At 37.2% G+C, this 27,064-nt stretch overlaps 1 protein-coding gene across 4 annotated transcripts in view; it reads left to right on the top strand.

The window, feature by feature from the left end:
- myo5aa (myosin VAa) overlaps positions 1-27,064 on the top strand; it is an 80,672-nt gene that overhangs the window by 11,898 nt on the left and 41,710 nt on the right. For all 4 annotated transcript variants that reach the window (XM_079621651.1, XM_079621649.1, XM_079621648.1 and 1 more), the window contains exons 2-7: positions 9,025-9,135; positions 15,117-15,288; positions 15,373-15,517; positions 17,941-18,097; positions 19,125-19,268; positions 25,565-25,646. In XM_079621651.1, coding sequence (XP_079477777.1) covers positions 9,025-9,135; positions 15,117-15,288; positions 15,373-15,517; positions 17,941-18,097; positions 19,125-19,268; positions 25,565-25,646 — 811 coding nt within the window. The remainder of the gene's footprint in view (positions 1-9,024; positions 9,136-15,116; positions 15,289-15,372; positions 15,518-17,940; positions 18,098-19,124; positions 19,269-25,564; positions 25,647-27,064) is intronic.

Raw genomic sequence — 27,064 nt, 5'->3', positions numbered from 1 at the left:
GACATACCCTTATAAATTAATGGCAAATTATTGTATTTTCATTCATACATTTTACGTATATGTTAACCAATGTTATATATCAGAGGTAAGATAATTTTGAATATAGCCCATGGATAAATTACACCTGTATTTTTACTCTAGTTGTAACATATTTACCAGTTATCCTTAGTTACAACAAGTAATATTCGTAATTATTACTTAATTTATAGGCATCTAAAGATTTGTACGCCTTCATCGACTCTCTGGTAAACATAGATGGCGTGTCGATGAGATACAGATAGATGTCGCCGAATGTCAAATCTGGCCATGTGTCCGGGCTTTTGCTCCAATTCTCACTCAGGTGATATTGATCAGGCAGAGAACATGAACCCTGGTTATATAAAAGCTTAACCTTATATCTCTTTTTTGGTTCTTCGGACAAATAATTAGCATATGCTGACAAAACACAGGTAGACTGCTGCGAGTCTGCGACATGTTTTGGTTCTTTCTGCCAACCAGTTCGCGACCACGCCCATATCGTGACGTCACATTTGACTCCGGCGAACATCCCTATTATGTAACTATTTACTTATATTGCACACCCTTAAGACAACTAAATAAATAGGCCTAATAGTGCACCAAAAATGTAATATTCTGTGATCACCTGTTTATGTTATTCCAGTTTTTGTAAAATAGTGCTTTGCGAAAAACAGATCGATATGTTATTAACTGATAACCTGAGCGTTTAACCACTGCGCCCAGATCATCGAGCCGGTGAATTACTGCAATTCTTGAGCAAATTGTTCAGATAATTTTTTAACCGATCAACTGATTTATTGGAGACTCAAAAGAATGATTGGTGTTCAATTGGACATTGCTACTTCTTTCATGAACTAAGGAAAACTACTGTAGGTCTGGGGTCAAAATTGTCTGTTAATAATCACTAGATTTGCATACATTCTTCACACAAAGTTATCATATGACCTGAGGTCATATTGACATATTAATACTGTCAACAATGTCTTTGAATTTTTCTTTGAAAGCTTCAGTCTCCATTCATTATAGTTGGCATTACTTCAGAATATCTCATACAAGTTTGGAACGACATGGGGGGTAAAGCATTTTACTATTGTTTTAATACAGATCATTATAGGATTGATAGGATTGTGCAAGACTGCATTCATGATGGCACTTAGCAGTGAAAGAATGAGTAGCCTATGTCTGAATCCCCTCATAATCTTCACTTCATGAACATAATACTTAGGTAATGTTGTCAGAGTGAATGACGTGGTCGTGAAATGAGTTTGCTCTGTGGCTCTGAGATCAGTGTGGGTTTCAATGAAACACTCCAATTGAATGGGATTGGAATGTCACAGGTGAAGATTAAGTTAATGACTGTTAGTTAGAGGTGTAGTTCACCTGTTTGGGATTAGTCTCATCTAAACCCTGGTTAAGTCTTCCTGCTGGGGTTTCCCCCGAGTTAACCTTTGCATGCTGTTGGACTCAATGCACTTCATAGATACTTTTAAAGGCTATGCGTTTAGCTGTACACACCTACACTAAGCTTTCGCGTCAAAATCAACATATAGGCTACCTTAAGCCAAAAGTATACTTAGGAAAACCGTGTTCTGTGACGGTCCGCACACTGTCCTTGTGAAGTAATATACGTCATTAGAAGGGTCCCATAGACGTCCGCGCACACTGTCCCTGTGCAGCCAAATTTTTTCGTTTTTCTCATTTCTTATATGTGCATCCTTGGTTCCTTTCCTCGGTTCCTTTCCTAGAGCCATATGAAATCCGTTTTATTTTTTCCTAAATTCAGTTTAAATTTATTTGTACTTTAATGGTTAACTTTAATTTTAATAATCAAAAAGCATGTCTAATAAATTGAAATCACAAAACGTATACAATTTAACAACAATAATTTATTAAAAGTTTAACAAAAATTACGTTTATTTTTATTTTCAAATTGATAACTTTAATAAAAATTGTAATAATCAAAAAGCATGTCTAGTTAATTGAATTAATAAAATAACAATTTATGAATTTAAAAATAAAATTGAATTGAATTTGTAAAAAAAAGTTTTTTTCTGGCAATCAAATGAAGGCATAAAACATTAAATTAATTTATCTTTTAATTGTTTTAAATTATTTAAAAAAATATATGTTTTTATAATGATGTATTATTATTATTATTATTAGTGTTAGTATTATTATTACATTGAAACGTAGCTAGATTCTACTGTACAACAGTAATATATTTCTGTCACAGTTTCAAGTTAAACCAAACTTTTATTTTGATGGGTTGCTGTGAATGTGTTTATGATATAAACCGATATAGATCGCAGTCAAAGTCCATGGAGTTCACCATGCATTCTAGTGCCGAAGCCTGACTCTACATTCAGATTCTGCACTGACTATCGTAAAGTTAATGCTGTGACCAGACCAGACTCTTTTCCTCTTCCAAGGATGGAAGATTGTGTTGACAAAGTTGGTGCTGCTCATTATGTTATTAAATTAGATCTACTAAAAGGGTACTGGCAGGTCCCGCTGACTTCTCGTGCCTCTGAAATATCTGCATTTGTCACACCTGATTCATTTCTACAGTACTCGGTCATGGCTTTCGGTATGCGAAATGCACCAGCTACGTTCCAGCGGCTCATGAACAGAGTTTTGTCAGAAGTGACCAATGTTGAGATATATTTGTATATACTCTGACACTTGAGAGGAACACCTTGAAAAGTTAAATGTTGTTTTAGAACGGTTGAGGAGAGCATCTCTGACTCTGAATTTGGCAAAATGTGAATTTGCCAAAGCAACAGTTACTTATCTTGGTAAATGTGTTGGCCAAGGACAAGAGAGACCTATAGAAGCCAAGATAGCTGCAATTGTTGAGTTTCCCAAGCCCACTAATAAACGTGAGTTGCGCCGTTTTTTAGGAATGAGTGGCTACTATCGAAGTTTTTGCAAGAATTTTGCTGCTATTGTTTCTCCTCTCACTGATCTTTTCAGTGCATCCAGGAAGTTTGTGTGGACTTCAGAGTGCATGGATGCATTCAGTGCAGCCAAAGATCTCCTCTGTACGGCACCTGTTCTCTCTGCTCCTAATTTCTCACGGCCTTTCAAACTACAGGTGGATGCCAGCGCTGCAGGAGCTGGAGCAGTCCTGATTCAGGAGGATGGAGCAGGAATTGACCATCCTGTATCTTTTTTCTCAAAGAAATTCACTAAGTGTCAGCGAAATTACTGTGTAATTGAGAAAGAAGCGCTAGCTTTGTTACTAGCCCTTCAAAATTTTGAAGTTTATCTGGGTGGAAGTGATGGTCCTGGTTTGGTTTATACAGACCATAATCCATTGGTGTTCTTAACACGCATGTCTAACACTTATCAATGTTTAATGCGGTGGTCTTTAATTGTGCAGGAATACCATCTTGATATCCGGCACAAGAAAGGAAGTGACAACATCATTGCTGATGCCCTGTCCAGAACTCATTCTTTAGACAGTTAATATGTTTTGATGATTAGTGAATTAGTAGGTTGACTTATAACCAGTGGGCGGTTATAGTCTTTGGTGGCGGTGGTGTTACGTCCAGAGCTGTAAGGTTTTGTTTGTGGGTGTTCAGCCGTGCGGTTTTCTCTTTCTCTATCCCTGTCTCTCTTCATAGGAGAAATGGTTCCACCTGGTACAGATAATCAATGGCCTGCTGTGATTGGATGCTGGGAGTATTTAAACTGCAAACACCATCAGAGCTGTGTTGGTGGTGGCTTGACTGTGTGCAGCAGCAGCAATGAGGTCCCGTCTTCAACCCCAGACCTGAGACTTTGTTGAAGCCAGTAGTGAACAGTGTATCTCTACCTTATATTGTGTGTGTACTACTTAGTGAAGTAGTTTTCTCTTTTTAGGGTGCTTTCACATCTGTAGTTCGGTTCATTTGGTCCGGACCAAGGGTGAAAAATTATACTTTGTAGCATTTTTCAGGCGTTTTGGTTCCTTTTCACACCACACTGATTGCTCTGGTCCGAATCAGTTTATGAAACGAACCAAAATGCAGTCACGTGACAACATCCACATCACTCGTTGGCCAGATGGGTCTTGAACGTATTTTCATAACTGCACTTTGATTGTCAGAATTAACGTGCGGGGGAATTCCAACAGAACTGACGGAAGTAAACAAAGAGGAGGAAAATCCGGCAGACAACACGCCGCTTTTTACTATGGAGAAACGACTTTGTGGGCTGATTGTATCCCTGGTCATAGTTTATTATATTAGATTGTCTACACCACTTTAGGCAAACAATAACATTTGAGAATGAAGCGAGAATGCGGCTTGAAAATAATGTTTTATGCAATGCACGCAGCGAGTCACTTCAGGAGGAGGCAACGCGTGCATTAATGTTGCTAAACATTGACATAATGCACAGCGCGGCTGACTACGGCAGCTGGTTTAGTCCAAAAATGCGCAGTTATTTGGCAGTTGGGTCTGTTCGAGGTCGGATCACGTTCTCACCACAAACGAACCGCTCCAGAGTTCGTTTGAAAGCGTACCGAGACCACCTCTCCTAGGAGGTCTCGGTACGCTTGTTTGGTCCGCTTTTGGTGCGCACCCGAGTGCGATCGCTGCATTCTCACCTGCCCAAACGAACCGCACCAATTCGGAAAACGAACTCTAGTGCGATTCAACCGAACTAAACAAGGCAGGTGTGAAAGCACCCTTAGTCTCTTTCTGTTCCATTCCCTGATTGATATTTTAAAGGCAGAAGTGAGTGTTACCTTTAATGCATCATTTTCTCTTGTTTTATTTGAAGCTTGTTACTTAATCACTTATTTATTTATTTTGTGGGGTTAGTAGGGAGGTGGGTGCCATTATTTTGAATCATACTTTTTTTCTCCTGTTTATGCTAGCAAGGGAGTTAGCTTATTTCGCTGTACTTTTGTTTTCTTTTCTTTTAGTTTAGGTAGTTTGGTTAATGAGTAAGACTGATTATGTTTGTTGTTTTGGCTATACCCCCTTCTGAATTTGATACCTCTCTTTTTCTTTTGCCTAATTTGTAAATCAAACTACTTTCTTGAATGAGATCACTATGTGGTTATTGTGAAACAACTCTGGGTCTGGAGACGGGGTGGCTTCATGCTGTTGCACATTCATTTCACCACCATCCATTTTTACTGTTTCATTCCTCCCCTAGACCTATCAGGAAATCGTAACAATGACGATAGTTTTTCTCAAATGAAACGGTAAAATGCTCATGAAGTGACTCTCAGAGCGGCTCTGGAGATGAAGTTCATGCATTCATGTCATCATTTAGTGAGGCGGCAGAGGCTGAAAACACCGCGAGCATTACACGTGCTTTAGTGTGTGTGGTAAATGAAACCGCTCATCTGCGCCATTCATTCACAGACATGCAGAACATGGATTCATATTTAAATAGTCTTTTGCAGTTTAATATTCACATACACTAGTCTAAATCGTGATATGATTTATGTGTACTGAGTGACCTGCTTTTTATTTATTCATCAAAAATGTAACAAATTCTGTGAAATTTCACGCTCTACAGTAAATTCAGTTTTTATGACTGGATTTCGCGAGTCGTCCGTGTATGGCTCACCTATATTATTGTTAAATTGTTAAAAGTGTTATAAATTGTTAAAATGATTATTATAAACATAGCAGTGTGTATGAGGCCTATGAGCATTGAATATTTCTATAATAAAACCTTCTAGATGCATCATTTCATATGAGTGTGTGTGTGTGTGCTGAACATGCCATAAGTTCATGTATTATGTCACATTACAGATACCCTTTCATTAGTTGCTGGGTCAGGTGTGTGTGTGTGTGTGCGAATGTCTGTCTCTGTCTGCTGAATCATGTGCTTGTGTCACATGAGGATTATCATGTTTTTTCAGATGTATTGCAACCACACATACTGATTTTCACATTGTCTTGTAATCCTCAATTTTCTGGCATTATGGGTAATCGTCATTGAGTGTGAATGTGACCAAGTGGGAGAGAGGAGCAAGTTGTGTCGGGTTTAGTGACCGTGTGTGTGTGTGTGTGTGTGATCGTGTTGAGATGCTATTTTTACCCTCTCTCCTCTTGTTCCTGTCTCTCTGTTGCTAGGAGCTCAGTTCTGGGATGGTCTTCTCCAGAGACTTAGGTTAAACATACGCATTTGTCCTTGCATCTTGCGTATTGTTTCTGAACCGTATGTTATGTATATTTGTTATTAATGGTGGAGTGGACAACTGATTGGCATTTTTTTTACATATCGCCATCAGCCGATACGTTTTTCTGATTGGCCGATGTGTTGGAAGTGGGACTTTTATTTTGACATCGCTGAGAACACCAGCAACTGAGCACACATCGTTCCATTCTCCATCTTCTCTGTTTAGCAGCTCTGAATGCGTATTATTATAGTGTCTGCTTTTATATTATTATTAATAGAAAGGCAAACAATATAACACTTTCTCATCTACTGTCAGAATTGAGCAAATACACATTTATATTCAAATATTTGAATATTTAATAAACATTTGATTTCACAAACCTTGCAGACTAAGTCGAATCCATCTGTGAAATCTTGTGAAGTACCGGTATGCATTTGTAGACTGCATGGACTCTTGTATTCTGTGTGTAAGTATGCGGATTGAATGTGGAGAGGAGCGTTCAAATGACACTGACTGGACACACACAACTTTAAACCCTTGATTTCAAACTATGCTATGCAACTATCCAGTTGGCCATATTGATGCCATTTCAATTTTCATTAAAAATCAATATCAGTCGACCATTAATTATCATGTAAACAACCCTCTATGTACACATTTAGGGTTTTATTCACATATACTGTAGTCATCAAAAAGATCTTCATTTGTGTTCTGAAGATGAATGAATGTCTTGGTTTGGAACAACGTGAGGATGAGAAATTAACGAAGTTTTGGGTGAACTATCCCTTTAATTTATTTGAATTGCATCAAAAACTGGAAGCAGAATAGAAGCATAATGCTTAATTGAGAAATACTTCTATTTTATTTAATTTTGTTTAAATTTGTTAGGGTAACAACCCTAAAACAACTTTTTTTAAGTTAATGATCTGTAAGGCTGGGGCTTTATTAATGCTGTTCATTGATTCAAGTAAATTTGTTGACATTTGGGTATAAAGTGTTTTAATTCTACAATATATGGTGTAAAAACGTCTGAGTGCTGCCCTCTTCAGGTTGAACGGTGGATACTGCAGTTTAATTTTCCTATTGGTTGTTGTGGTACTGCGTGATGTAAGCATGTACCAGCTCACCACGCCCTTGCCTACATAGAGACGGGTCCAGCATTTTTCAAATATTGCCTGTGGGTGGAGTCAGGCTCTGAGTTACTCTTTAACAAGTTATTTAAAGGATAATGTTTAGACTTTTTTTCTGTAGGCTAGTATTGTGAAATTTTACTAGTATTGGTACTTTTGAAGTTAATATCACTCCATGTTGTTAAAAATGCATGAGGAGTCTTCTGAGGTGTAGGGCAGTGTGTCTGTGTGAGCCTCATACACGAATGAGTTATGATGATGGTGTGGAAACCTGGACTATATCCCATCTGGCCCGCGTGACTAACTCTGACGTAACCACTGCTGACACGGTCAGGCTGCTTTCTGAAACGCTTAAAACACACACTGACTCAGAAACACGTAGGAGCCAGTTGATAGAATTGTTTGAAATAGATAATCCATGCAGACTTATTCTCTTTAGCCTATATTTAGTGTCAGCTTTAAGCGTTTGTATCAATATTGTATCATTTTTTTTTTTTGTGGTTATATTATGGATAATGGACCACAGTCTGGAGGCCTGAACATAGTGTGCAGCTAGTTGTCATAAATGTGCTCATTTGAACTACTGTACTTTCCATTCTTTAGTTTCGTTGTTTGTTTGTTTCTTCATGTTTATAGGGTCAGTCATTCATGTATAATCAGGATTATTGGTTGGTTCTGGTTGTTCTCTCAGATCAACTGCTGTTTGTCTACTGTTGTCATGACTGCATTCACGCTGTCTCTATTATTATGGTTGTAATTATGATTTAGTGATGAGGCAGATCAGGCACAATGAAAGCTGATGCAAATTATAAGCCAGCTATAAGTGTATATATATATAATTATTCAGTATGACATGACTCTTTAAATGTTTAATTTATATTAAAGTGTCCCATTATGCTTTATTGAATATCATGCTGCGTGTAATACACTGCAAAAAAGCTTCTCTTTCTTAGTGTTTTTGTTTTTGTCTTGTTTGCAATCCAAATATCTAAAGATTCTTAAATCAAGATGAATTTACTAGACAAGTAAAATTGTTTTAAGATTAGGCCTATGTCTTGTTTTCTTGGGGAAAATCAAAATTAAGTGAGCTTTTGCTTAAAACAAGCTAAATTATCTGCCAATAGGGCAAAAAATTATAATCTTTATAATTTTTTTCAGAAAACGAGGCATAATATCTTAAGTCTTTTTACTTGTCTGGTAAATACATCTTGATATTTTTAGATTTTGGACTTGAAACAAGACAAAAATACTAAGTAACAAAAGCATTTTTTGCAGTGTTTAGATGTTTGTAAATGTAAAAGGACTGAAAACTTCCAACAAGGGCTTTAAGCGGTGGACCAATCACAACAGACTGAGCCATTTGACCAATCAGAGCAGAGTAGGCTTGTGGAAAGGGGGTGTTTAGAGAGACTGAATCTTTGAACTAACGTTTTCAGACTCTTTGAGAAATGAGGTGATGTGCAGAAAATTGGGAACCTTTAAAAATAGCATAATTGCGTTATGTAATGTTGCTGGTTCTTGATCTCTTTTGCCTGCTTTTAAGGTTCCTGTGTCATGTGATTAAATGTTTTAATCTGTTTTTCACAGTTTTTTCTGCATCAACTGACATGTTTAGGAGCAGAATTGTCTTGCTCTTATAATTAATCACAATGCTTTCAAATATGTGTGTTAAAACAACCAGATAAAGAGCAATACTGAAGGAACATTGTGTCGAGTGATATTAACTGATGATTTTTTTTTTCTACACAGTATGCCCGGGTCTGGATCCCGGATGTAGAGGAAGTGTGGAGGTCAGCAGAGCTCACCAAGGACTACAGACAAGGAGACGGAGTCCTGCAACTACAGCTTGAGGATGGAAAGGTCAGTGTGTGTATATTTGAGTAATGAGTGTTTATAAACCTCATCAGATTATTTGTATGAACATTACTCACAGTACAAGGGGTTTACTGGAGTACTTACATTTTCTTGGGATTTGTCCAAGGGATTGATCCTCCAACCTTTGTGTTAGCAGCCCAGATCATTGGCCATTACATGATCTGTAAAGCGCTGTTTACATGAAACAAACTCTGTAAAGAGGTCAGTAATAATGCAGAAATTCCCCACTTTGAAAAAGTAGTTCCACTTAACCTAAATGTACATTACTATACAGCTCAAAAAACAAACAAAGCTGAGACGTGGAAAACAAAGATGTGGCTTGAAAAGCACCATATTTTTAGATGTGCATAATAATTAGGTATGCGTCTTCTTTTCTTCTCAACCTATTTTTGTGATCCAATGAGCATTTGATTTTATGATAGTCACACTGACACCATTTCTGTATCCGATTGTCACACTTTAGTTTTGACATTTCTACAATCCTTCTCATGGGCACTTAATATTTTTTTTAATACTTTTTCTGTGTCAGTTACATTTTTGGTCCATTTTATGCACAAAATAACCCTGAATATTCCTTTAAACAATGGCTCCGGGTCTACATGAGTCTTAACTCTCACATCAGTAGTCTCTTTTAGGGGGTAAGCAAAAGCAGCGGTGGTAGTATTTTTAGTATTTAATAGTCCTTGTAATTTGTGTTCTTGTGTTCTCTAATTGACGATTCAGATAACTACAGTATGCGTTAATAACTACAGTATGCATTCATGCTAGGGATGCTAACGATTAATCGGCGATCGATGATAACTTAATCGCTAAAACGTATCGTGATATATGATCGTCGATTAAGCAAAATCACGTGCATGCGTGCTGCTCAACCGCGAAACACGTAAAGCAGACACGGGGAAAAATTAAGCGAGCGCGCCGGAGTTATGTTTGGGACCATTTTACGTTAAGGCTAGTTACACCTTCATGACTATAAGTTTGCGTGTGCATTCGCCTTTAGCCTTTTGTTTTGTGCAAATGTAAGCTGTAATATTGTGTTTATTTTAGGGCTGGGGGAATTTACACCAAAGAGTATAGAAGTAACAAGAGGCGAAACTCCGTTGCAGTTTTGACAACAATCGCTAGATGGCGCTGCGGTCGCGCTGACGCCATTTTGGACTGAACCAACGGCTTTACCGTTAGCACAACTATACAGCATTAACAGCATTATGTCTGGAAATAATTGGAAACAAAGAAAACAGTGTTCTGCCATCAACTGCAACAACTACCAGTATACAACCAATCAACTAGCATTTCATAGATTCACCAAAGATCCAGAGAGGTAAAGTAGAAAAGGTTTTTATTAACGTCAAAGTGAGCTAACGGCAACGATAACACGTTATCCTATAACCGCAGTAACAGTTTATTATAACGTTATGTGTTTGGTCGAAATTGGCTTTTTAAATCGCATATTTTCAGAGATAACACCTAACCTGGCAAATTACCGCTTTATTAATTCATTGTTATCACTAAATTAACCCTTTAACTGTCCCCCCCCCCCCCCCCTTCGCATAGACATGAAAATCACTATCCAAACTTAAATGGTTGTAATTCAAGAATGCTTTAAAACAAGACCAACCATATGTCTATATTCTAAAGGAGACATTTGCCAGATTATCGTTGAAGTTAAATCAATTATTATAACCGATTAATATCAGAAGATTAGTTATTCTTATTTGATTGGAAGTGGTTCATTTATTACATATTTCTGTCATATTATTATACAGATATACACTACCGTTCAAAAGTTTTGGTGGCAGTAATCCTATTTTAATTTTTTTATTTATATAATTTCGATTTCAAATAAATGATGTTCTTTTGAACTTTCCATTGTTCAAATAATCATGAATTTTTTTTATCACAGATTCCACAAAAATATTAAGCATAACATTGATAATCAGAAATGTTTCTTGAGCAACAAATATGTTTGGAAAAGTATGGAATTTGATTTTAATCATTTCCAGACCTGGATCATATGGAAAAAAATGTTTCCACTTTCCAGACTATTGACAAAATTGCAATATCCATATTGACCATTCAAATTTCTAAAAATAAAAAAGCAGAACATAAAAGCAGAGTGTTTTCATGGCAAAAGTTTAATTACACACGCAAGGTCTCTTTACTCCCTCACCCTTTCTGCCGTGTGCGCAACACGGTCTGGAGCTGCGCGCTCTTGCTCGCTCGCTCTAGATTTCGGGAGATTTTAGCTAATTTGCCGGCATCAGGGAGCCGCTATCAATATGCGGGAGACTCCCGGAACTTCCGGGAGACTTTGGATGTCTGCTATAGAGATATTAAAAACGAGAAACAACTATTTAGTTCCCTTAACAGCTTTTGAATTGGAACCGGTATCGTTCAATTCTATGACGTGTTCAGTCCAAGATGGCGGAGCTGCAGCTCTGCGCACGGGTGCGTTTGTTGCAATGGAACGTTCTATTGAGTTTCGCCTCTTGTTACTTCTATACTCTTTGTTTACACGTTAATCTTTGCGATTAATTTGAGATGTTTAACATATACAAAAATTAAATAACGCAATTGACATGACTTGTTTTAATGACTTCCTGTTGCGGCTGCTATTGTCGGTTTTTGGACGAAAATAAAAGCCGAAAATATGCCGCCCCGCCCCTCCGTGTTCGGCGGTCAGGTTTCACAAAGGGGCTTTTCCGCTCTGTGTGCGCTGCGCTCTCCGTTTCGTCTGTGTGTGTGTGTGTGTGTCATTGTCGGCGCGCTGTGCTCTCCGTTCTGTGTGTGTGTGTGGGTGCGCTGCGCTGTGCTTTCTGCTCAATGTTCCGCTCCGTGTTTGCGCTGCGCTTTCTGCTTTGTCGTTCACGGCCCAAACGCTCCAATCATGCACCGATCACGCACTGGAAAAGCAAAGTCAGCTCAAAAAACGTGAAATTTCTCAGTAGTAGACTTCTGTTTGCAATAGCCCTACTGAGCTGGTATAGCCATGCTGGGCAACAATGGTACAGTTATCTGCTCTGATCACATGCTCTGGTAATAATAGCTTTGTAGTACTATACTTTATTTTGATAATTAGTATTTTTTTTTAAATCTGTTAAATCTGAGTTAATTCAGTTGCATAGAACTGAATGAAGAATAATATATTGATATAATGATGTTTAATATTATTTGAATATAGGGCTATTTTCTGTTCCTTTTTTTCTGTTTAATTTAATTAGGTGATTCTACGTTTAAATATTGATGATTACAAGCTTGGGGGAAATGCGATTAATTGCAATTAATTACAGCAAATTGTGCAATTAATTAGTTCATTTCTTTTAATCGATTCCCAGCCCTAGTTTATTTTGTGCTGGCCTAACATATCTGTGTATATCTCATTTATCTCATATAGGATGGTTTGGTTTTTTGGTTAAGAATTAATGCGGTAGTAAAGCGTGCCGGTGATCGTCTTCAGCCTCAGCGTACTCAGTTCAAACAGCAATGCATGACTAATAATGACTATGATTGGGGCTGTCATATTTCATAACTTTATAAAGAGAACAATATATTGTAATAAAATGTTGTTAATTCTTTGGGTTTCGTTTTAGTGTGTTGTTCCAGAAGGAGCGCGTCCACAACAGGAGTTACACATTCTGATTAGCAGGCATCTGTATTAGTCGTTATATTTGATTGATCATTGAATTAAATTAATTATTTAATAAACGCATCGACTCGTTTTACAATCCTACTAGCCCTTTATTTAGACTAAAAAGCACATTTATTTAGCACATCCTGTCATGCTGAAGGCTATATGCCACTGCAGTTATGTTATGTTTTGTCTTTGTCTTTGTGTTCACCTTCTTTTTGCTCATTTTCAGTTGACCCAGTTTTCCCATGTGTTTCTTTGATTCATCTCATTCACCTGTCCCTTGTTAATTGGGCCATTAGTCCTCGTTTGGTTTAGTATTTATAGTCCTATGTTTCCTGAGTTCTTTGTCCTGAGTAACTTTGAGTTATTTGGATTAAAGACTTTTCTCTTGTTATTTTGTCTTCGTGAGGACCCTTGGGCAACATAGCGTGACAGTAGTTGCATATTGCAGTATTAAGGCTATTGATTAATTGATCGTTCATTTAAACTATCATGGGAATTTGTGTAAAATGACATCCCTAATTCATGCACAAAACATATTCATTGAGCACTTCTCTGACATACGGTTTAATATACAAACATTTATTTTATGAGTGTTTGTTTTCTAGTAGATTGCAGAAATCTTCTATTAAACTATAGCATGTTTTTCATGTTATCACTATGGATGAAACCGAGAAATGTAGATATTTTTAAAAGTGAATTCTACATGAAAAGTTTATATTTTAAGGTAAAAATAACTGACGTTATCTCTAGCAAGATGGCTAGCTTTTTCAAAATAACCAATTTTATCGTCTAACAATTATGCAATTAGATCAAATGTCCATTCAATACATAACTTCTGTCTTTATCCTCTTTTTTTTCATTTTCTCTTCTTCCCTAGGCATCAGAGGGCTTCTTGACTATCTAGGCTATGGCATGCTAATGCTAATTTTATCATGTGTCATAAATTCGGCCATCGGTCTGTTGGTGTGTTCGACTTGAAGCGGCGCTGCGCAGACAGACCGGTCTATGACATCAAAGTATTGGGAGTAGAGAGCATATGCCTCCGTATGCTTTCGAAACACTCTTGTGTTACAGTATTTAGCTTCAAGTTGAACACACCTACACACTTCAGTGTGAGCGCCCCTACGGATTGGTGGCGCCTCTAGCATTTCCCTATTCCAGTCCTGATGTTGTCCAAAATCTATTGTTTTTCTACATTGGAACACAAAAGATGTTTTGCAGATTGTTGACCTAGATCTTTTCCATATAATGCAAGTGAATATTATTTGTCCAGCTCCAAAACAGGACAAAAACATGTGACTTTGCTCTAAGTATGTCATAGTGAAGTCATTCGATAGTTTGAGAGTCTTCATCCAATGAAAATATTTCCATAAGCCATAGCCTTTGAAGAGATAGTTCACACAAAATGAAAAGTCAGAATTTCCTCACTCTTATGTCGATCAAAACCTTAAAGGAACACTCCGACTTTTTGGGACTTTAGCCTATTCAACTTATCCCCCAGAGTTAGATAAGTCCATACATACCTTTTTCATCTCCGTGCGTGCTATAAGTCTGTTTGACGCACCCACCGCTAGCCTAGCTTAGCACAAAGACTGGATGTAAATGGTTGCAGCTAGCATACTAATCCAAATAAGTGACAAAATAACGCAAACATTTTCCTATTTACATGTTGTGATTTGTATAGTCACAGAGTGTACAAAAAACAAAGTCACATGAGACACAGACATATTTTAACCGTATAAATACTGGGAACTATATTCTCTGAAGGCGAAGCACTGCTACTTGGGCGGAGTGATAACCGCAGCACCTGAGACGAGCCGTGGTGAGGAGCAGAGAGTTCATTCAGAGCGCTTCTCAGGTGATGTGGTTATCACTCCGCCCAAGTAGCAGTGCTTCGCCTTCATTTTTTTGTCTGTGAAAAAAAGAGAGAGAAATGTCTTAATATTTTTTTTTCTTACAATGGAAATTAACGTTACCCAAAAACTGTATGATTACCAACATTCTTCAGAATGTCTTTTTTGATGTTCCACAGGAGAAAGACATTCATATAGGTTTGGAATGGTGAGGGTGAACACATGATGGCATTTTGGGGTAATCTATCCATTAATTTTAGCCTGTATTATCCTGATACTTCAGACTTCAGTGATGTCAATTCTACGGTGGCATGCAACCAATTGCAACAAATCAGATTTGAATATCCTGAAACGTAAATGAGTCCGTTTTTCAGCCTGTTCCTCACAGAAAACCATTGTTTGTCTTCAGAAGATGTATGACGGTTCCCATCAAAACACAACTTCATATCATTTGTTGTGCTGTGAATTGTGTTATTCAGGAATTGGAGTACAAATTGGACCCCAAGACGAACAACTTGCCACATCTGCGTAACCCAGATATCCTGGTGGGAGAAAATGACCTGACGGCTCTCAGCTACCTTCACGAGCCTGCTGTGTTACACAACCTGAAAGTGCGCTTCACTGATTCCAAACTCATCTACACCTACTGCGGTAAACACACACATACACAAGACATACACACTTTCAATGTGTCTAGAATTATTGAGCTCAATGGTCTTTTATTGTTCGACCCAGGTATTGTCTTGGTCGCTATAAACCCGTATGAGACGCTTCCCATCTATGGATCCGACATCATTAATGCGTACAGCGGGCAGAATATGGGCGACATGGACCCTCACATCTTCGCAGTGGCAGAAGAGGCTTACAAACAGATGGCCAGGTGGGGCTAAGCAAGTTTAAGTTAGTTAAACCGTCGTTGGTTGATAGTTACCTGAATAAAGGCCTTGATACTCATAGTGAAGTTCTGTTTTGTTCTTGTTGATGGGAGCAGTGTTTAGATGAATATTATGTGCTGCACACTATTTTCTAAATGGCCTTGTTTACACCTGGTATTAAGATGCGTTCTGGTCGATCGGATCACAAGTAGGCGAGGAAGACACATACTCGCTTACACCTGGTGTTTCTCTTTTGTCCACTTTCAACCACCTCTGTCCGGATTTCTTCGAGGAGATGGTCTATGGGCTTTTTTTTAGAAAATAATAAGCTTAACAAAATAAGCTTGTGCCATTTAGATATGAACACGAAAGGAGACGATGGAAAAACATACAGAGAGCATCAGATTTCGTTATTGATCTTCCAGACGCTAGACCACGCTGAAAGCGGTGAGTGTGTGTTGTGAAATCAGGAATGGGAGAGAACATTGTGCTTGGTTTGTTTTTCATCTTCTAACCAAATTTGGGTTTAAATCCCACCTGGCTAGCGCAATTCCCATAATGTTTAGGCATTAAAGCTGTAGGCGTCTTTTGTGGTTGTTCGAACGCATTCGACCTGATGAGCGTTAACACTACGAAAGCAATCTGGTCTAATGCGGTTTCGACTACCTCTGGAAGTGGACAAGCTCAAAACGTTTTAGACCCCATTTACACCTGTATTTACTTAGCATCGTCCACTTGTGATCCGATCGACCAAAACACATCTTAATACCAGGTGTTAACAGGGCCAATAACACAATAAACACAGCAAGAATGATGAGAAAAGTGCAGTTGAGAAAGTATCGGTCTTCTCCAAGATCTTATTTTTCTGATATTCACCACGTCATTCAAGTTAAGTAATGTTTATTTATATAGGGCTTTATTGTTACATTTTAGAAATTGCAGATGAATTTCATGGACAAAAAGGTCCATTGTTTATTATCAATAGTGAAGCTACAGTATGTACAGTATGAAGCTCAAACAGAAGTCAACCAAGCAGCTTTCTATTGGTCAACACAGCGATCTTGCATGGCAAGTTCACATCTAAGGTGTTTACTAGCCAACTCAAAGTTATCTGGACAGTTTCGAACCACAGACAAAAACTCCAAGCAAACTTCATTTTGGCCAGTTTAAGTTTGGATGATGTCACACCTGCTCATTCTTCGATTTGGTTTGAAGCATGTCTGGTATTAATAACACATAACAAGATAACTATTGCTCCATTGTGTATGTAAAGCTCTCTGTAAAGCTGCTGTATTGTAAAAAGCTTTACATAAATAAAGGTGACTTGACTTTAGTACTGTGGCTTGTTACTGCCTTTAGAAATGCAAAAACACACATTAAAGGGATATTTTACATTTCACCCTAAAAAATGTAATTTGGTCATTATTTAATCACCCTCATATTCCAAACTTGTATGAATGTCTCTGCTCGTATTATTATACCCCACTGACATTTTTATTGTATGCACAAAATCCACTTTTTTCAGAATATGTTTGTTTGTTTTCCATTCCATTTTATCGAAAACTATCCTTTTAGGTACAATGGATCTGCACTTGCATTGCATCAGCCAAGCATTCATATTTGCATAGACTATGTGTCTGTGTTAGTATGAGCTATACTGCTCAATCTAAAGGGAAGGTTTGTAGGTCAGGATGTTGCTCACTGCAGCCCAGCCAAAAATAGACCAGCCAAGGTTATGTTTCTCTCGCTGGTTTCTTGGGTCTCTTGTTCCTTCTCAATGCAGCTGCAACGGTGTGCACTACTGAAGCTGTCTGTCTGAAAGGTTCGTTGATCAGTGGATGCCTGTGTTGCAGCAAAAGCTACAGTTTTCACATGATGGAGCACCATTTTCTCAGAGCCTTGTGTTTTTCCTCTTTGTCTTTGCAATACACCATTACACACCAATACAAATCAATAGATTTTCAGCATTTTTAATGTGTAAACTCTAAGCACCCTGGTACCTAGCCAAGTCAAGTCATCTTTATTTATATAGTGCTTTTTACAATACAGATTTACAGAGATAACAGGAAAATAATGTAACAAAGTTAGTTTCGGCTGTACAGCAGATCTAGAATTAAATTGCGTTAAAGTCCGGCTTAAGTAAGTTCAGTGATGGTTCAGTTTTGTTGTAAAAAAGTTATTAATTTAGTTTATTTATATATATATATATATATATATATATATATATATATATATATATAGTCGCTCTGGAGAAAAAAAGATATGTCATCGTCAAGCTCAGTTCAGTTCTCATATAATGGTGTCAATGCTGGCAGATCAATACTATTGTTGAATATTAAGTGTCCTAGCGACACTCGTAACCACTCACACCACCACATTTTCTTAAAAAAATAAATGTATTTGAACTTTGCATTTTTGCATCATTCAGGGATGAGAGGAATCAGTCCATCATTGTGAGTGGAGAATCTGGAGCAGGGAAAACTGTTTCAGCAAAATACGCCATGCGTTACTTTGCCACGGTCAGCGGCTCTGCCAGCGAAGCCAACGTAGAGGAGAAAGTTCTGGCGTCCAACCCCATCATGGAGGTGAGTTTTTCCAGCATCCCTAGATCAGTGCGTCGTTCTGGAATCAGTGCTGAGACTCGGGCTGTTTGTTTTCATGAAGGTCTTTAATAATACAGGCATTTATATCTCAGAGAGCCAAAACCCTTGGGCTGGGAGACTAAAAGCTGTTCACTGGCTGAATATGAGTGTCTTGTTCAGACTGTTATATCCGCTCTGCACTGCATGGTCTTCGTCTCCCCAGGGCTCATTTCACTCAGTACAACAGTAGAGAGAGAGTGTGTGTGCATTTGAGTGCTCACATGTGTATTAGAGTAAATTTTGTGTTAGCATAAAACTCACATAACCTTCTCTGCTGTCCTCAACTCACATATTTCTTCAACATACTTAAAACAGACACAATCACTATGTTTTACTCTGTATACATTTTGGCATGTAAAAGCATCATGGGAATTCCAAACATAAAACCTCTCCCATTGATTTTTTACAGCCTTATAATAAAAGAGATTGTAAAATATTATGTGAAATTATTTTCAATATGTATACCTCCCCAATACTCCCCCCAATCTTCCATTGGACATACAGACTGGTAGCCCCACCCCCAAACTCATGCTATTGGTTCAGCCTAGCTACAGGCATTAACTCACATTGATGGAATAGTACATACGGTTGTTCAGAGCTAAATAACAAAACGACATAAATTAGTGAAAACCACCTTACAAACACATATGATCTGAGCTTAGTTAGTTTTTAATTTTTTTTGGTCAGGTTTAATGAACTTGTGCCCTATAAACACGCTGCTCCTCCAGAAGCTCAGTTGCTCTCTGGGGGAGGCAGTATCAACCTCCTGATCTGCTGTAGAGACCCAGAGACGCTCCGTGTCGTCTCCCACACACATGATCTTCCTGTCACTCTGTTTTTTAATCAATAACCTTTCTGTGTGCTCCTTCAACTTTTAACCCTGCTCTCTTCTAACTGAAACAATAAAGAAACCCCCAGGTCAGTCCAGTACTTCCACTCAAACTGATGTCTTTTCTGTCCTCATCTCTAGTCCATCGGTAACGCCAAGACCACCAGGAATGACAATAGCAGTCGATTTGGGAAATACATTGAGATCGGCTTTGATAAGAGATATCACATCATCGGTGCGAACATGAGGACATATCTGTTGGAGAAATCACGCGTCGTCTTTCAGGTGAGGGATGAGCAATGGCATTCTGTCACTTTGGAGATTCACTTTGGTCTTTATATCTTAAACCATATTCTAAACCTTCTCAGCATCTTATTTTGGCCCAAAGGTCCACAATCTTAAGTCACATATTTATTGAGCATAACATTTTATTCATCAAGACCATTTTCCTCCTCCTCTTTGACATTTAGAATTAAACAGGCTCTTTGCAACTGTACCTTTAAGACTTGACCTATGTCAGGATTGGTAAACCTTTTTGATGAAAAGAGTAATAGTGCCTTTGGCATACAATATAAAATTAAATAGTTTATAGATCTATAGTATAGTATGTAAAAATCTTGGTGGTCAAATGTTGATGTTGTGATGGTTGTGATGTCATAACATAACATGACAGTTTCTGAATCATTCGTTTTGCATGCACTGAAATGCGTAGAAGAGCTTTGTTTTGTGTGTAGCCACGCAATAATAAAGGCTTTATAATCTAAAAGAGTGCCATGGTCATCCCAGAACTTTACTGAAGCAAAACAAATCCGTTAAACAAATGAACTGTATGATTATATGAATGTTTAAGAATCAATGTAGAATACGGTAGTGGGAAGAGCATGGAAATCTGTGCCACTAAGATGGAAATGTTGATTTCTCTCATTGCCCTCATATGTGATTTTCCATGCCAATTTTTTCCCCCTTTGGAATACTGAATGAATGTGTGGTTTCTTCTATTGGAGTCTTAAACCAAAAGCCTGCTGTATTTCAGAATTACCACCAGATGTTATCAAACACTTAGTGATCCAGAGATTTATTTTGTTTGTGTGCTTTTCAGTCTTTCTAATGGTTTTTATTATGTAAAAAAAAGGAAAAAAAAAGGTATCCCAGATATATCAGATACTCAACTTAATTTTTACATTTGCATGATTAGATGGGGACATACGAGTCATGCTGTTTTCCAACTTTACTATAATATTAAAGGTTAAAATGAATTCTGAATTGTATACAAATGTTTAAATTGCACATAATGCAGTTTTATAATAATAACAACAACTTTATAATATAACTTTTTAGCAACATATTTATGTTTCTACTCCACTTTGTGTTTTGAAATATAAATACTTAAACGGTGGCTGTCATAACTTGACGGAGGTATTCAAACATACATTCGATATTAAAGAACATGTAAAAAAAATATATATATATATGTTATATTGCACATATTTAGAAAAATGCTCCTTTCTAGAGTTTATTTTTCCAACCACCTATCCAACTATAGACATTGAATGGCTTTTCTGAGGTAAATGTAATGTTAAGTTAGCCTACATATTTTACAAGCGGTTTCATCGACACCTTTCCACGGTTGAAACACTGATTGAGCGATTACATGAGACATGATGATACTTTTCAGTAAGCTGTACTGGATCTTTCAACAATTCTTCTGGTGTTCATTCATGTGTATTTTGTGCTATAACTAAATTGAAACTACTTTGAAAAATGGCCTAAGAGAGACAGTGTACACAGACAGGAGCAGCCGCCACTCCCTCTGAAGCACACCGCACTTCCTGCTTATGGCAGATCTAATTTTAGCTCCTCTCAGATACCTCAGGGATTTAATTCACAGTACGATCTTCATTTCTCGAAGGCTCCTATGTCTTTCTGCACTTTCAGGACTCCAAGCCCTAGTGAGCTATAAGCTAATATTATGCTGCCTTCTTCGATACCTTTATCTGGCCAAATTCCAGAATGTACTGCGATTAGCTAAAAAATGAATTCCAAAATAGCGGATGAAGCGAGAAAAATGTCAATTAAAATAGTATGTCAGCCAGTGCTGAAAAGTATTGATACAGTTAAATCAAATTTAAGATGGACTGTTTTAATGTTTTTGTGTGCTGAGTGCTTTGTATGCTTATTAGAGTATCACATAATATTGTTAGCTTAGCAAGATGCTAATTTTACACTTATTTGGAATAAATTGTGAGTCGAGTCTTTGTTGAGCTTCAAGTGAGGAATGTTTTTTTTAATGGTTATGAAGAGTCAGTCACCGGATGCTGCCTTGTAGCTGCCTATGTAAACAGTAGACAACAAGGTAGCTCACTAGGTTTTAAAAGAAAGCTGATCATTGAGCAAATACAGGCTGTATCCGAAATCGTCCCCTATTATTCATTATTCATCGGCATCGGTGGTGTTCTCTAGGTTGTACACTCATTGAGGTGGATTATGGGATGAATGAGTTCACTTGTCCACTTTGGTTTTCGGAACACTACTAGTACAAATGGCTGTTCCCATAGTGATGCACCAACATTTCTGTAACTGATAATATTTGGCAGAAAATAATTTTTTGAGGTTTGGGCGGAAATCATAGACTGATACGGTGACGTTTAGGCTAAGTGGTGCTTTTCCGATGGCGAGTTTTGACTGTTTCAGCGTCTATATTGTGCACACAACATGGATAAATTAAATATCAAAATATTTGAATTTCATTGAATTGATATATCATAAAAAAAATTATATATAAAAAAAATTGTATGTTTAATTTTAGATTTTTATATACAACACGTATTTGTGTGTTGATTATTTGATTAATGGATTGATTGTTGAATCAAATTTATTTATTTTACTTTTTAGTAAATTTAGTAATTTTTTTTTGTAGTTTTCTGTGTTAAAAGTGATGCATCATTATCAAATAGTGCACCATGTAAGGGTAAAGGGAACGATTTCAGACACAGCCATTGTTTTAGTCTTTCGCTTGCCCACATCTAAAATATATAATTCTATAAAGTCTGTCATTCAAGGTTGCACCAGTATTATTGGCCCAAAAACTGATCAGTCTTCCATAAATGACTTCATCTGGCCCAGGTGTGAGAAACATGTTTGGAATTCAGAGGCCTTTTCTCCCTCTGGGAAGCTCAGAAAGATTAAAGCTGGACAGGAATGAGGATAATGGAGTTAAACATGTCTGTTTAGTGTTATATAACATACTCACAGAGACTGCTGTTGTGCTTAGGGGAATTCCAGATGAGTTAAGTGTGTGTGATTGTCAGATGCAGAGTTTGACCAGAAATGTACTCTATGCAAGTATGTAAATTGAATGGTATTTTGCAAGCTTGTTCATGCATTACTGTGACAGTAATGGGTTGCACCGTTTTTGTGTGCGGTATTTCATCACAAAAACCTGCGTCTTATTCACTAACCACCTGCAATCTGTGCTGGTATTGTGCCATGCGTGTATTTCATTTAAATAATTACCCTTCTTTTCAGCATGAACGCTCCTTATTTCTAGATAAATTAGGTTTTGATAGGTATATATTAGTCAGAGCTTTTTGCCTGGCACAATTAACGTTGCTATTATCAACTGTAGTGGGTGGTAAACAGAATTTTATTTAAAAAGGGATATTTGTCTGAAGTTTTCCTTTGATCATTGCCCCAGTAATTCAAATTATAATCTAATGGGAAGAAAAGGCTAATTTTATTTAATTTTCCCCATAAGTTTTCATATATTGATGGTCTAGTTTGGTTGGGCAAAAAGGCAGATTGCATTTAATGGAGAGTTATTGATTTATATTAGTTATTAAATTACTCTTAAGAAATAAATTATTCTTAACTTTATTCTCAATTTAGAATATAAGAAGAAAATAACAAATAATATTATCATTAAGGGATAGTTCACCCAGAAATTAAAAGTCTGTCATTAATTACTCACCCTCATGTCGTTCCAAACCCGTAAGACTTTTTTATTTAATCTTCGGAAAACAAATCAAGATATTTAAAAAAAAATCTGAGCGATTTCTGTCCCTCCATTGACAGCTACGCAACTACCACTGTGACGCTTCAAAAAGTTCATAAACAGATTGTAAGACTAATCCATTCCATATGAATATAGTGGTTTAGTCCAAAATTTCTGAAGAGACTCTTTATATATCACTTTATATAATAAACATATTGAATTTAGGCTTTTATTCACTCATAAACTCACACATCAGTTTTGGTAAACGGAAGCTCAAGCATGTTCGCTTGATGTGCGAGAGCCAATGAGGTTCATTCTCGTGTGTTACGCAGCACGATTGAGCTTCACAAGAGGTTTGTTCTCGCACGTCAAGCAGGTTCGGTTGAGCTTCTGTTTGTTTCCTGATCAATGTTTATATGTGAAAAGCCTAAATCTTCAAAAAGCCTTCAATCTGTTCATCATATAAAGCGATCTTCAGAAAATTTTGACTAAACTGCTCGATCTTTATGGATTTGTTTTACAATCTCTTTATAAACGTATGCTGGCAAAAAGCTCTCAGATTTCATCAGAAATATCTTAATTTATGTTCGGAAGATGATCGAAAGTCTTATGGGTTTGGAACGACATGAGGGTGAGTAATTACTGCCAATTGTCATTTTGGGTGAACTATCCCTTTAAGAATGTTCGGTCTCACAAACCATAGTGATGTCTGTGGCCGATTGCATAAAATGCTTAGACTAGTTTTACAATAAATTTAGTCATCTACATTTTTTCTTCAAGACTGTTCATAACTTTAAGTCAGTTACATAAAAACGTAGATTTGTCTAATTTGAAAACGAAAAGTAGGACTGATTAGCCCTAATTAACTGCTTGACAGTCTTAAGTTTATATTTATGCAAACTGGCCCCTGTGGTACAGTTAATCCACAGCTGTCCACAGCTTATTCTGGCCAAGTACTTCCCACTTACACAGGAAGAGTTCACATTTACTGGGACCTACCACGTGTTTAGAGGCAGCTCATTCAAATAATAATATCACGGTAATATCACAGATATAATTCAAAACCAAAGTGAAATGTGATTTTGCTCATGGTTATTTTGTTTACTTGGTGCTAATTGAAAGTCAAGTCAAGTCAAGTCAAGAATATTTGTATAGCGCTTTTCACAATACAGATTGTATCAAAGCAGCTTCACAGTATTAAATTAACATAATAATAAAACGTCCATGTTTGGTAATGCTAATCAATAGTATTATTCATTGATTAATTAATTGAATATCCCCAACTGAGCAAGCCAAAGGCAACAGTGGCAAGGAGACGAAAAACTCCATCAGGTGACCTAATGGTGACCTAAAACTCCATCAGGTGACCTAATGGTGACCTAAAACTCCATCAGGTGACCTAATGGTGACCTAAAACTCCATCAGGTGACCTAATGGTGACCTAAAACTCCATCAGGTGACCTAATGGTGACCTAAAACTCCATCAGGTGACCTAATGGTGACCTAAAACTCCATCAGGTGACCTAATGGAGAAGCTCTGAAAGCTCTGAATATCTGTTCATAAATAGATCTGATAGCATGAACATTAAACTGACAAGTCAAGTTTATTATCTCCGATAAAGCGTGAATGCCAAAGTCAACACCGACACACTTCATAATTAACATACTTTATGATCATATAATTAACACACTTTATTATCATATACTCCAGAAAAGTGTTGTTCTTTCCTCGCAAAAAAAAAAGCCTCTCAAACATGCTAAAGTGCCCCTATTGTGCTATATAAAAGGTTCCTAATTTTGTGTTGGAGGCATCTACAATAGGTTTACATCCATCAAAGTTATACATTTTAGCATCACCTAATTTATTAAAGTGTCTGAAAACGGTTCGTTCTAATATTCAGTCTCTCTAAACCCCTCCTTTCCGAGAGCCTACTCTGCTCTAATTGGTCAGATGGCCTAGTCTGTTGTGATTGGTCTAGCACTTACAGCGCGCATATCTGAATTTTATCTCCAGAGGCTTCCTCAGCACTTACATTCACAGTGATACGACCAGCAACGATGGCGTCAGTTTTACTGTATCAATTCCAACACGAGTCCGTATCCTTTTGGAGTGCATGCGAAGTGGATTCTCTGAAAACGGCATCTTCTCAACATGAAAACACGAACCAAACTCTCCCAGGCCTCAGCTACAACTACAGTGTTTGAGGACAGGTCAAAGTAGACGTTGCTCGCGGGCAGCCAATGACGACCCTAGGCTGGAATTGCTGACGACTCCTTTCAGCAGTTTAGAATCTATTCTTTCTTTTAGGAGAAAATAACTTTATTTGCTGTGGACTTTGGTCTTTGAAACTTTGCGGGCTTTTACATTCACAAACGGCTATATTACTCACTGCATGAAAGGTAATATTTGAAAAAGCATATGCAGCTTCATGAGCAGTAATGGATTTGTTTTGAACGTCTGTTTTCCCAAGTCCTACACATTTTGTTTGGGTTTCTTGTGACGCAATAAAAGACTGCAGATGGAACCAACTGTTGATCTTAAATAATCTCATATGCTATTTTTGTTTTTCTTGCGTTCCTTGTTCTCCAGGCGGATGAAGAGAGGAATTATCATATCTTCTATCAGCTCTGTGCATCTGCTCACCTCCCGGAGTTTAAAGCCCTGAAACTCGGTGAGCCAAAATAACCCAGCATATTTCATTCAAGAGGAGAATTTCTTTATGAGAATATTATTCAGATTATGATTACTCTTCATGGGAGTATTTTAGCTGTAATGGAATTGTTGGGAGGTGGGTCCTTGTATGTTTTTAGTATTAAGTATTAAAGCTACACAATTTAACTTTGTTTTGATAATATTTTTTAAATATTATTAATGAGAGAGTGCAAAAAAAGCCATATTTCTAACCATGCTGTTTCTGTACAAATTTTTGACTGTCTATAGCGTGAAGCTGAAAGTTTGTAGTCACAATCAACAATACAAATGGACCGTGGATCACTCAAATCGGAAAAGCTCAGAGGAATCACTGTTTGTAAAAACAAATAAACATACAAACGTTATTTATTTGTCCATCCGCTCTAATATAGTATCCTGTAACCATCAAACCACAATCAACCAAATTGCGGAGCCGAACCAAATCCAAAACAATGTTCTGCAGTTTTTTTGTTATTTTAACTGCTAAAGGGCCTAAAGTTATATAGTGCACCTTAAATGGATAGTTTACCCCCAAAAAAATTATGATGTAATAATTTACTCATTTACATTTAGAAGACTTTGGTTAATCTTCGAAACACAAATTAAGATATTTTTTTATGAAACATGAGAAGTTTCTGTTAAAAGTCCAGGTAAAAAACGTAGAAGTTGTTACATATATCCATATGGTTTAATCCAAGACTTGTGAAAAGATGTGGCCGCTTTATATGATGAGAAGATTTAATTTAGGCTTTTATACATAGAGACTTTTACACATAGTAGGGTAAACACAGACGCTTGTGTGTGTCACCGGTTCTTGTGTACCATGCACTTCCTTGCTTACCATATGTAATGCTCTAGATGTGTGTTGTTGATCATTGTTTAGATGTAAATACATGCCTAAATTACATCTGTTCATCATATAAAGCGACCTTTTTGGATCTTCTAAGTTTTAGTTATCTGGACTTTCAATGGAGGGACAGAAACCTCTCAAGATTCATTAAAAATACCTGAATTTGTGTTTTGAAGATGAACCAAAAACCTTAAGGGTTTGGAATGAGATGAGGGTTAGTAAATGAGTAAATGGTAAAAATGAGATGCTTAAATCCTAAAAATAAAAAAAAATCATACTTGAAAAATGTATATAGGGTTGGTCTATAGTACTTCTAATCAATTTTATATAAAAGATTAGTCTCTGGAAATAATGTTGCATAATTAAAAAGTCTATGGCATGTCCCTATTTAAATAGGTGAATGTGCGTTTGTGGGTAACGTGTCTGATTAGAGTGTGTTCGTGTTGACACAGCATGGAGAGCGGCTATCAGAGATGTCCTACTGAGAGGCGGGCTGTGCAGGTCTACACACACACACACACACACACACACACACACACACACACACA

The sequence above is a fragment of the Phoxinus phoxinus genome (genome assembly GCF_949152265.1).
Source record: "Phoxinus phoxinus genome assembly, chromosome: 8".
Taxonomy (NCBI): Eukaryota; Metazoa; Chordata; class Actinopteri; order Cypriniformes; family Leuciscidae; genus Phoxinus; species Phoxinus phoxinus.
The sequence above is the reverse complement of the archived record's forward strand: the minus strand, read 5'-3'. Positions and strand labels throughout refer to the sequence as shown.